Source organism: Xyrauchen texanus, chromosome 22, assembly GCF_025860055.1.
Source record: "Xyrauchen texanus isolate HMW12.3.18 chromosome 22, RBS_HiC_50CHRs, whole genome shotgun sequence".
NCBI classification, from domain to species: Eukaryota; Metazoa; Chordata; class Actinopteri; order Cypriniformes; family Catostomidae; genus Xyrauchen; species Xyrauchen texanus.
The window spans coordinates 8822026-8835500 of NC_068297.1; the positions used below are offsets into that span (position 1 = coordinate 8822026).

Here is a 13475-nt window from a genome sequence, read left to right on the forward strand (position 1 = left end):
AGGCTATTGTTCTGCCTAACATATCCTTTTGTTTTTCATGAAAGAAAGTCATACACTTTTAGAACAAAATGAGGGCGAGTGAATTATGGCAGAATTTGCATGCCTTTGGTTTAGCCATTGTTACTATGTCTGGCTCAACATTCTGAAACGGAGCACTATTTTCATAGTGCCATAGCGTTTACACTATTTAAGACAAGGTGTGTTTATAGCTTGCTGGACCAGAGTGAGACATGCCATAGTCAGAATGAGTTCAGGTGTGACTAAGACGATGAAGACAAGCCTTTTCCTCAATAACCTGTATTACTCTTACCAATCTTTATTTATAATTTTTTCCCCCACCTTTTTTGTTTTGCCTGGCCACAGTTCAAATGAGAAAAAAAAAGTAGCCTGCCACATAAAATGTTGACTTTGGGTTTGTTCCAAAACCTATTGAGTTCTCTTCGGAGACAGCACTTCAAGACATCATAGGCACACTCCCAATGTGGAGGCTGTTCCAAAAGTGAGGTATGTGAGCTTGGTGGAAAAAATTTTTACCAATATGAATATACTTGCAATCCAATCAATACTGAAAAGTATTGATAAAAAAATAGTTTAATATTATATAAAGCTGACTATTAAGGGCTCTGTAAGTCGCTTTGGATAAAAGCGTCTGCCAAATGCATAAATGTATTTGTCCCTAAATATGTGTATGCTATGCATATTTATTCTCATTAGAGGATCGTGTCTTTCCTCTCGCATCACCTGTATCGAAATGTCTCTTGTGCTGCAGGTGCGTAGCACTATATTAATAACATGTGCAGTTGCTGCCTATGTAGAGCATTCCAAATCAGTCTCCTATGAGGCTTCATTTTAGTTAGGATGCTGCCATAGAATATAGCTGCCTGTATAGGCAGGAGTCAGCAAGGCAGCTCACTAAGTTTTGCAATAGACCCTTTATGACCAATCAGAAGCCTCTACGAACCGGTAGCATCGACAGTGTCAAATCAAACATGCAATCAGCAATCGACTGTGCGAATGTTACCTAAATAATATTCATGAGCATAGCTGATAAGGTTTAAATTGTGTACCACCGGCTTTTCAGATTCCCACACCCCTGTTACAAGAGTGTTTTACATGGCTTATTGTTTTAATGACCAGGATGTTTGGTCACTGTTGGCCGGTTTTAGCTGAGAAAAACCAGCTTTGCATCATGTGGAAAATGCGTCCTATCAGGATGATGTCCTTGGCCTGCTCAAGAGCATGAAGTTCAAACATAGAGCCACGTCTGTCCATGTGCATAAATTCATTAGGACATATCTGGTAGATCATAATTTAGGTCAAGTGTACAGAACATCGTCTCTCCTTGTCATGGGCTGTGAATTTGCAAGCAACTGTGGCAGAACCACATTTTATAAATCTCAGGTTGGACAGCTGAAGGGTAGTTTGTGGGTGTAGGGTCAGGTTGTGTTTCTGACTAGCCCATCAAGTGAATCCAGACCAATGAATCCAGGAATCCAGACCATGAGGTGTTAGACAAAGTCTGGCACAACCCTGAGTGGCTGGAATACTTGCACTGACAGCTGTCACTGTTGCGTATGTCACTAACTTTTGAGAAAGCTGCAGTGGACTGTACTCGAGGCAGAGTTAACTCTAAGAAAATGTTCAATACAATTATCGTTAGAGGTCAAAATGAATGATAGAAAAGATTTATAGTTGTTTTTCCACACCATTCAGAAAATTAAAGAAAATTGTTAACTTGGCATTATTATATAATTTTTCACATAGTCTAATTTTCAAAAGTTTTGCCCAATCTGGATACCGCATTTAGTCACGGATAAGGACTTTGCAAGCTGTCTAGAAAGTTAAACTTCCATGGCTGCAAAGTGCTAAGGTTGCTGGCTCTCTTTACAACATTGTGTTAATATTTTTGGTCAAATAATAACAGATAAAGTATTTATCGGCTAACTGAAACCCTGACTCAAATTTAATTCCTTCCTCCTTGTTCTCAGACTTGTGTCCCTCTTAGAATGCAGACAAAGGATTTACGTTCCTGGTCTTGAGTCGACACTTTGCCCCAAAGTGTTCAATACACTCTTTAGAAGGAGAAATGCTAATGATTTTCTGTAGGAAATACTTTCTCAAAGCATCCAGGATTATTAAGTATATTAGGATAGTCTGTGCTGATGAGGCAACAAGAGAATCCATAAGCAACCATGAAATGGAATTGCAAGCATGTTTACCCTCACAGTTCTGGAATGCTTCCTGACTTCCCATGAAAGCTTGATTGAATGCGACGGAATTAAATGTGCGTTGATGTCGTTCGAAGGCAGATTGAGGCCAATGGCTTGTTTTGCTTGACTGAAATGTTCAAGCTCAAACCTTGTTACAAACAGACCGCCACTTCTTAGCTTGTAATGGAGGGTTTTTCCCTCAGTGGTATCGCTGTGGTTTTTATGTTCTGCCTGAGGTACTTTGGTCTTGGTTTAATTTGTATACCATTATAGCACTGAACCAAAGTAGTGATTTCCTCATTGTTAGCAATGCCAATGAAGTGAGTGGGGGAAGGGAAGATCATGGTTAGAAAAGAAACCATTATATTACTGTTGACACAAGCTTTTGTTGGAGCCTCCTCCCCTTAAAGGCTTGCATAGTTCTTTGGAAAGTTTGATAATTTTATTTATTTATTTTTTTTTTAAATACCCATGCCAACCTGTTTGTGACAGACTTGCCGTTATTATGTTGAACATTTGTGGCAAACAAATCTATTTGCTACATGCAGCATGCATTTTCACATATGGATGAGCTTTGTGACCATGTTCAGCCGCAAACTTTCCACAACAAAACAATATTTTGTCTTGTTAATTAGTGGTTTTAGTAAGACAAGGATCACTATTATTACTACTCATACTTGGGATTAGGGATTTAAATAAACCCCTGACAATTTGTATTAAATTTAGAAGCATAACTTCTCATACCGTTTGTGCTACGGACATGAATGAGCACATTTACATGCACGATTATGCTTAGTAAGCAGACAACCTGTGTGGTCATGTAAACACAATAAACTGCTTTCCTCTATCATTGTAATAAACGGCATAAGCATAAACCGATCTACTCTCGATCGATTTGCCCATTTCCCTGATTTTGCATTGCATCTAAAACCTTTATACTGGCGTTCTTACCAGCTTAATGTGTGCAATGGTTGTTCGCATGCCTCTACATTTTGATGCTAAAGCAGAGAATAACTTGATTATTTCAAGTCTCCTGCAAACCCTGTGTTATTGCTTTGTTCGAAGTTTGACAAGAGCAAGCACCACTCCCATTTTCTTCAGAATTTGTTTTTTTATACTTTGTTTTGAAGCATAGAGACGGATGACATAGGCTGATCAGTGCACAGAATTACTAACACTATAAAAACATTCCTGTAAAAATTACAGTAACTTACTCGTAGCTGTTCACCAGTAATTTACTGTAATTGGATTACAGTAATTTTACTATTAAAGTATTTACAAAAATTTATGAAAAATGTAACTTCAGTAACTTTTACTGTGCAATGGACAAATGCAATGTAAAATGCAAATGCAAAATGGAAATCAGTTATTTCAATGTATCATAATTAACTACATTCCCACTCCTTTCAGTTTCAGTTAGTTTTAAATTACTGAAACACTTCTGCATGTCCATACTAATGAACCTCATTCACATATACATAAGCATTTTCATTCTTGCAATAACATTTCAAGCTTGTGCAAAATTGTTTAATTTTTAACACTCCTAAATAAAGGCAGTCATTCACTTAAAAACGTTCTTCCATAAACTCTCCTTAGCACAACATAATCTCCTGTGGTAGGCTAATATTTTGCAAACTCAAATTAACAAGCTTCCTGATGGCTGGAAGAGGCGACACAAGGATTTATGCTAGATTATCTTCGTTTGTACTATCTTGCCACTTCTGGAACACTTGCTGTTGTCTGGATTGATCCTCACAATGAACCTTATAAATCAATTATGAATAAATATTCCATGAGACATGGCCATCTGCTTTACTGTACTTTTCCCTAATGTCGCTCTAAACCCTTATGACTATTGCTTTACATAAAGATAACTAGGCAGAATTTTGTACAATTACAAATGGTGTAATTTACTAAAATGTTTTTTAAAGGAGTAGTTTATCCAAAAATAATAAGTTGAACTGAAGAACCTGATCAGTCCAATTTTCGTATGTAATATGTGTGACTGTATGTAGTTTAAATTATATGTATTACTTTTAAGTTGACCCTTCACTAAGTTGACCCTTCATTGCCGTCAATGGTGTGTTATGGCAAAATATTCTCTTAAATGGAATGGATAATATTCTTAAGTGAGCTGGAATGAAAGGAACACTATAAGACCTATTTAACTGATATTTTTTGTAAAAGAAATTGTTAAATTACACAGTAATTTGATTGAAAATTGTGAATCAGAATAAAGGCAAATGATTATCAGTTGAAAAGAGAAAAATGTAATTTTAATAGCGATTACACACCTGATAACATTAGAGTAAATGAACAGAACTGCTCATAGCATCTCATAGCTCACACATTTTAATGCTGTGGACTCTTTATTTACTATAGCTTTAACTATGACTTGAATCAATATTTAATTATTTTGGGAATGAGGAATGACACCGTTTTAATCCATAGTAGGCTCTTAACATTTATTAAAAAAAACAAAGAAAGAAAGAAAAAACAATGTGTATCCTTTCTGGGTAACTCATGTCACTATTATAAGTAACCCGGCATCAAGAGGCATCTGAGGCACGTGCATCATAGCCGGAAGAGCAGCGCTGTTTACAAGTGAGAAGGAGGAAAGCTGTAAAGTAGTTTAGTTGGATTTGGTTTAGATTTTTATTTATCTGTACAGTTTCTTTACTCACATGGTGCATTTGTGTGCTTATCCTGGATGTCTCAACCGAGTGGAGAATGCGGGATTACGCCTGTATCATGGCATCTGAGTATGTCACACAAGAGACCTGGACTGCACCCTCTCATGAAGCAATGATTTCGAGTTTTAAAAAGTACTTAAATATTTATATTTTTTTGTACCGAAAGTGATCATGTCCCTTTAGAAGACATTAATTTAACCGCTGGAGTCATATCTGACGTTTATGCTGACTGTCTGTGATTTTTGGAGCTTAAAAAATCGGATCACCATCTATTTGCATTTTAACCTTTCTAAGCCAAGATATTCAAATTTTCTTCATATGTGTTTAGGTGAAGAAAGTAAGTCATATACACCTGGGATATTACGAGGGTGAGTAAATAATGTGAGACTTTTCATTTTTGGGTGAACTAACACTTTAAATGGGTCCAAATGACATAAATATTATACTATACTGTATATTGCAATTGTTCTGAACCCATTTGATCCCAAATATCTCATTTTTAGCGAAAAATCTAATAGTGCATCAAGGAAGTACAGATAACATTAGTTGTTAATACCACTAATTCATGTTTTAAAGGATCGTACCAAGAATGCAGTACTTGGGAGTGCAAATCTCTTCACATGCTGTGTTGATGTTACCTAATACACACACACATATACACACACCGTTAGTTTGCAGTAAACCGATTTTTAACTGTTATGTCAACTAAATTATTTCATGGATTATGTCACTTCTTAAAATGAAAAGTACTTACATCTGTGAAAAGGAACATTGAAACATCCTTTTCTTTCAAGCAAGTCATCAAATAGGTTTCTGGATAAACAGTGGCTCAGAGGCTCAGGCCTCTGCACAGATAGATTTCTAAGAACATTTTATGATTTCTTCTAAAAGTGTGATAAAAGGGATGACCTCAGTCAAAAATTATTATTTTACAGTGACCGTTTGTACATTTCAAATTCATGTTCTTCCGACACCATCTGCAAGCTGTGTTTTCTCTCTATCTCTCTCTCTGGAGAACATAAATGATTTAAATAAGTATGCAAACTTCAGTTTTCTGTGGTTTCAGAACAGTTTGAAAAGCAACTTATTTTCTTCCTCCATATACTGAATCAGAAGTAGGGCTGCAGCTAACAATTATTTTGATAATCGATTAATCTAACGATTATTAGAACAACTGTTCGGCTATTATGCGATTATTGCAATGATGAATCTTTCGCTCTTAACCGATTATTCCTTGTGCCCCGACTTAAAAGTTTGTATTAAACGTGCTTTTAATACATCAGTAAAGCGGAAACAAATTCACTGAATTATTAAATAGGGGAAAAAACGTTTTATTAAGTTTAATTCAGTAAAGAAATTCACTGCAAAATAATCATATTGTTATCAAGTGTTTTTGTCTTGTTTTCCATTTAAAAATGTCTACAAATCCTTAAAACAAGATACTTGTTGCTTCTCAAGTAAATGTAAGATATTTAGACTTGTTTTAAGAGAATGTATCTTAAATGTAAGTTTTTTTTATATAAGTGTATTTTTCTTCAAGTGCAGTAAAGACAAAATATACTCATATTCAAGATCTATTCTCTAAAATATTATATATTTTAAAATGTTTGTATTTTTATTATTATATTCAACATTCTCAAATAATGTTTTTTTTCTTCTGCAGTATAGCTGCTAAAGAAAATGTACATTGTTTTAAAGGAGTTTTAGATATTTATATTGGAAAACAAGCCAAAACAAAAGCAAATCAAAAACATATTTTGTTGCAGTGTATAATGCGGCGAAGACTACCCTCTTTCACCTTTCTGTTCACTTCAATCCATATTTAACTCACAAAAAAAAAGCTGCGTATTGACAATTTTCTTCATGATAAGAAATGCACAATGACATATATTATGATTCAATAAGTCGCAATCCATCACGTTATAATGTTGCTGCATTAAGCGTGTGCGTTCGAGGGATGAGCGTCCCCGAGACAGAGTGTGCCTTAGCCGGGTGAAGTTTCAATCTAGTTCGCCAAACTAGATTGCGCAACCTTAAAGCCCAGGCCCCCCCCACCGGGGCATTTGGGCCTGTCAGTAATCCGTCCCTGCCCAGCATAGGCATAATACTGTACATATAGGCTATACAATTTATATTACAGTTACATGGTGATTCAAAATCAAAGTCTCCACTAGCTAACTACTTGTAGCTAATCTTAAGCTGAAGTTTTACATGAGGGGAAAACACTTTAAACTACAAACCCATTACATAAAAAGAGGCACAAATTGCCTCCGCAGCACTCACCTTTTTGAGTGGTTCCAAAAGTGGTCACAAACATAGAACTAGCAATGAGTCCTTGCTGTTAATTTCACACAAATGCTGGTTGACAAAAATCCTCAATTTCCGAATGTTGAAGTTTAGAAGGATGAAGTTTACATCGAAAAATCGATCTGCGCTCTACCATGGGTGAAGACAGCACAGTGAAGCCTGAGGCAATTGGGAAGTCTTGTGTATTGTGAAAACTCCTTCATAATTCAATAATATTTTAATTCAATTATAAATAAAGGTGAGGAAAAAATATTTCAAATTGATAATATGAGAGAATTAAATAGCAGAAATACATCAGCAATATCCCCTTACGTCTTTCAGTTTTTTTTCCCGCTCAATTTTATTGTATTTGGATTTACAGTAAATTAATAATGCTGTATTTTAATACCACTAAGAGTATATTTTCCCACAATGCTACTGTAAAATACAGCATGCTGTGTAATTACGCTACAGTAATAAACTGTTCATAATACAGTAAAATATGGCCTGATTTACAGAAATTGTTAACAGTGTAGCTAAATAATAATTTGTCCATTTGCATTGTTGTAGAAGGTTTGCTAAAGGTAATATAGGCCTACAAGTGCTGCTTAATATAGCTTGTTTGGGAGAAGGGAATGTGTGCTGTGTTTCTGTATTGCCCGTTGCCAATCTGTCACCCTCGAAATGAATGTTTTAATATGTGAGGGTGTTACAGAAAGTGAGAGACTGTGTCTGCCACTGCAGCTGAGGACTATGCTCTGCCAGTGCTGCCTCATATCAGGAAGGCCTGTGTCTCTCTCCCACAATAACACTGTGATAAAGCAGCGTACAGGATTACTCACAAGGCTACCCAATGACAACTTGAAAGAACTTGTGTGATTAACGGACTGAAAAGCACCCCAAAGCCAAGACCCAAAACACTCAACTGATCCCAGTTCTCGCTCTGGTATCTCTCAGCGATTGGTCTCACCTGTCACTAAGGCATTTTTGGGTAATAACCACCACATGGCTCTATCTCCAGATTAGCATGCTTTACGAAGAGACCCTATTGGGATGGCTAGAGACGGAGTTTATAGTTGGCTTGGATGATTTGTCCCTGTTTTAAATGTACAAGACAGGCGTGCTAGAACAACAAAGTTGTGCTTTGTGGGTTTAGTCGAGTAATATTTGGAAATCTGAGCGAGAGCAGCTGCCAGCTTTCCTGATGTTGCTACAGGGTTGTCATGGTCGCCGTCAGTGGACAGTCCAAAAAACAAATTTAGCTAGCTCTGATAAATGGAGGCCTTTTTTTCTTTACCTGTTTAAAACCTTGGCTTCCCAGACTAAAAACTACTCATACTTGAAATAATTTAAACTGAACTCTAGGGGTGGGTAATACACTGTAAGCAAACATGTACATTGCAATATATTTTATTTTTGGTCAATAACGATATATATCCCAATATAGACCTACACATTATTAAGGCAAATGATTGGAAAGCTACTTCGAAAACCATGTCCAATGTAATGGTAGACTTTAAATGAAATTTTATCTATACATGAATCTTTTTAATTTCTTGGCATAATAGTAAAAAGAAACTCTTTAACACTGTATTTGTTTTATATTTAGCCTTCCATTTTGATACTGGAAACCATTTGCTGTCTATTTACTGGATACAGATGGTGAGACGGGAGAGAAATGCATTTTTCATTGCAAAAATGCAGCAAAAGTGGATCACATAGCTTCAAAATTATTTGGTGGTAAAAGGTTTGCTAAATGAGAAGTACAAGAGCTTAAACTAGATGGTTTGAGGAAGGGAATTTGAGCTGAGAGTCTGTGCACACTGACAAACTGTCACTCTCGAAATGAATGTTTTTGTGTGAACGAGAATTATTCTTTTCGGTTGAACTACTTTAAAATTCTCAGAATGCCAAAGATAGGAAAAGCCTTAAGAAATGTTACTATTCCCTGTCTTTATTTTCACATGATTAATGTAGGTACTTTGTCCATTCCCTCAGAGGCTGTATGCCATTGGTTGCATGTGTCAGATATGATCAGAGGTTAAGATGTAGGATATACCAGATAGTACACTAGCACTTGTGACAAATGTTTGGGAAAGGAGGTGCCATCAGCTACAGTCATAAGCAGTATTCTGTGTGTAGTGCACAACCGAGTAAACTCACTTGCGATTGCTAACACTACACAAACACTCTCAAAGCTACACCCTGGCTGTAGAGGATGGTGGAGATGATCTCCTCAAGAATCAGTAGTCTGCTTTTTAGGTGTCTTGGAAAACATGCGTTAGAGTTCCCGCAATTTAATTGGTTTGTTATACCGTGAACAATCTAGGAGGAGTAATGAGCACTTTGTGCCCTGAAGAGATGGATGAAAAAATAGGGAGGGCAGATTTTGGAAGCACTTGCTGAAGAAAGAAAAATAAACAAAATTAGGCAGGGTCGTGTTCTAAGAATAGGCACCAATTTATTTTGCTCTTCATCTGTGCTTGTATGTCAGAATTGAGGGATTTATATATTGGCGCGTGTGCGTGTGTGTGTGTGTGTGTGTGTGTGTGTGTGTGTGTGTGTGTGTGTGTGTGTGTGTGTGTGTGTGTCCACCCCATGTGTCAGACCTCCTCCAGGAAACCAAGATGAAGCTCAGCCTGACACTTCCTTCTGGGGGCAACATCTCCCTCAGTTTTCTGTGCAGTGTGACGGGGACATCATCAGGCAACTTATTATACCACAAGTGTGGCATGGCCTGATTTTAAGTGACAAGCTGAGCCTTAGGTCATTGGAACTGAATCTGGGCATATTAAGACCTAGCTTTCCCTCCGTCGCTTGTTAGTTTGCTCGCTGTGCACTGCCAGTGCTGTATACGCTTCAATGACTTGCATAAGCTCTCACCAATGTACATATTCTAGTTTGGGGTTATAGCAATGGTCGGTGGTTGTTAAGCCTTGTTTATGTTTTGATATGTGCGGAAGGCATAAAAAATGGCATTAATTGTACATCATAGAAGGTATCATTATGATTGGATTCTTAAAGTCAACATGAAGTCCGAATTGACCCCATTTACTTTCTTAATGCACTCTCCTGGTCTTATTTTGTACGATACATCAGTGCATTTTTACAAAGACAAAAAAACAGCTTTTGACGTGACCTTATTTTTTTTTATTCACTTTTTGTTAATCCAGTCAATTACTGATGGATAAAATCCAGGCTCACCCTACTTTTATTTTTCTTGTTGAATATCCTGTTTCACTCAAAAATGCATCACATTATGTAATTAAAATGGGTTACGATTGACGTTTCATGGTCATTAAATAAAGATAGGGTACTTTAATTATAGTATGCTATCATGAGCTCGGTTCCAAACCTTAGTGAGCTGCTTTGCTGTCTACATATGCTTATCCTAACTTAAATGAAACTTTACTAGTGACTGAATGATACACTCTTAATGGGCAGCAACTCTGATAATGGTCAAGCCTGCCACGCAATTCATGTTCCTTATGAGAACTGCACGAAACTCGAATATAGAATCTGGTGTTAGCATTAGTCTTCTCTAATAAGTACAAAAATACATGGCATACACTTATATTTGTTGAAATAGTGACTCTGTGAATCCTAACGTTTGATTCCAAGAGAGTCTGGTGTTAGCATGTTGCTAAACTTATGGATTGATACTCTAAATAGCACAAGAAGTATACAGTACATGCAAATATTGGGTAGAATAATGGATTTTTTATTAGATATAGCTGTTTTGACATCTTTTCTGTATAAAAAAGTAGTTCTAATTTAGTACTTTATACATTTATTCTTTAAATATACATTATATACTTTAGAACTGACATTTTCCTTGAGCCACCAAGGTAGGCAACAGGGTCTATTTTCATTATTCAGAGAAGAACATAAGAATTGACTTAAATTAATTTGGCCTGAAAAGTCATCCCTTTGTGAGTGATTTGGGATCCTTCAATAAGCTCCCACACTCCGTCAGTAATGCTTATATAGGTCATTGTGTTCACAGAGTGCCGTGCAAAGCCATTGAGGTGTCCTCTACAGATAATTTTGAGTCAGGCCTCGTAATGCATATTTACCCTGTAAACGGCAGGGCTTTTTCATTTAGAGATGGTCTGTTTGTGTTCAGGTCCACTGAGCAAAGTACAACTGATGACATGTACTCAGGATATGTGAATGTGTGCAGAGCTAGAAGTTCCTAGTTCCCATTTGAGTGCGTTCATGGTGATGGCATTCTGCTTTGGTCTGCCTTGATTCAGTGGGTCCACAGAATTTGTACAATCGCATTTATGAAGCTTGCATTTAAAAAGTGCCTGAAATAATTAATGGAAGAGCTCTGATGTGGTTTAGGAAAAATGGCAGGTTTCTTCCCCCTAAATAAAAAATTATGTGGCAGTACCATGGTACAGTGATGGTATCTGATGGTAATACAATGGTACTGAATGATTACCAAATTTATTTACCATGGTGGTGTGTACATGACTCTCAAAGTACATAGAATATCCAAAGAATTTCATAGTATTACCATCTGATTCCATTGATGTACCATGTCTTTAATTGTGATATTACAATGGTACATGACAACAACAAAAAACATATTTTCCCACAGCTATAGCTATAACAACAATAAGGCCACACATACTAATGAAAGGGATACTTTGAACACATTGTTGCTGTAGATAAAATCATCTGCCAGTTGAAACAATGTATATTTGGTACATAAAATAATAAAACCCAATATTGTCACCATGGTACATATGGTAATTATGGAATTAACCAAAGATATGGAATTATCATGGTACTTTAACAATAAAAGGTGATTATTATGGTATATTTTTTATTTTGTCATTGAATGTCATCTTTCACATTGGTTTTCGATTGAATTAAATGCTTTGTTGCTTTTAAAGAATTTATATTTTTACTTTCAATCCCCTTTTTCACCAACATATTGGATCGTCTTATAGCAGAGGTCAGCCAAAGGTATAGCACTCATTTCTGCCACATTCTCATCATGAAAATACTAGTTTTGTATGAATGAAATGCTAAGCAGATATTTATTTACTCTTTGCTTTCTATTTTTTTCGAGGTCTTCGCCTACGACCACTGTTTTTGGTCAATGGATGAGTCGGAAATGGAGAAGTTTGATGGTTAGTTCCTGGAAGCACTTTAACTACCAACCTTTTTGTTTATTTCTTGGTGCAGTACCAAGTATCCACCTGTATATTCTGTATCTTCCACCTGTATATACTGTATCTTCATGATGGATCTTGTGCTGAGGGTTTTGTTGGCAAATCAAGACCTTTAGCAAAAGTTTTTCAGGACATGAAAGCTGTCACCTTGCGTTTTAAGGTTTTAAAAGTAAAGTGCTTAAAGCAAGCCTATTTTTTTCTTATGATTGATCATATTTACATGTTGTTAGCAAAGCTTTGATTGACAGACTTGACTGTGTTTTCTGTTGCAGTACTTCAAGACTTCTAGGTTAATTATCCTTCGATCGTGTTTCTGCAGGTCAAGATGTAGTGTTTCAGTGCCTTGGGGAGAGTCTTTTGCACAACGCCTTTCAGGGTTACAATGCCTGTATTTTTGCATATGGGCAGACTGGTGAGTAATGCTTTATATGCAATGACCTTTGTTCATGTTCAGGTTGGCCTTTTTTTGGCATTGTACAAGCATTTTAATTTATGTGTTGTAATGTGCTTTAATGTATAGAAATCGACCAATAATTGATTTTAGTATACTTGCATACTATAGTATTACTTAATTTTTTTAAATATTCATAGGCTAATGCTAATATATATATATATATATATATATATATATATATATTATTTTTATTCTTGTAGTGTAATGATTTAGTTACCAAAGGCACAAATAAAATGATTGTTAAATATTGGTTCTGCATATTGCTTATCAGACATTTAATACAGTAAACATAAAATTAATCGTATTGATTGTAAAACATCTATATTGGCCGATCTCTAATATTGCATGTCTGATTGTAGAAAGAATGCAGGATGTGACTTGATTTATTAATTTGGAATTGTCTGGATCGTGAAAAGTGGTGTGTAAGTGACTGGATTTTGAAGGAAAGGGGGTTGAAATGAAATCAGCTGTAAAAAAATCATTTCAGAGGCGGAGCAAGCTTTTACATTTGAATGAAAAATTATGAGAGACCATTTTTTTTTCTTTGGAAAAATGTGTACCGATTAATTGTTTAAGACAAGACCTGAAATGGGTATAAAGAAAGCAAATAGGTGTTATGAGATTATTTCCCTTTTGTTGTGATGTC

At 36.1% G+C, this 13475-nt stretch overlaps 1 protein-coding gene across 2 annotated transcripts in view; it reads left to right on the forward strand.

Moving 5' to 3' along the window:
- Positions 1-13475, forward strand: part of kif13ba (kinesin family member 13Ba) — a 59858-nt gene that overhangs the window by 12751 nt on the left and 33632 nt on the right. For both annotated transcript variants that reach the window (XM_052153606.1, XM_052153607.1), the window contains exons 3-5: positions 12151-12166; positions 12273-12333; positions 12695-12787. In XM_052153606.1, coding sequence (XP_052009566.1) covers positions 12151-12166; positions 12273-12333; positions 12695-12787 — 170 coding nt within the window. The remainder of the gene's footprint in view (positions 1-12150; positions 12167-12272; positions 12334-12694; positions 12788-13475) is intronic.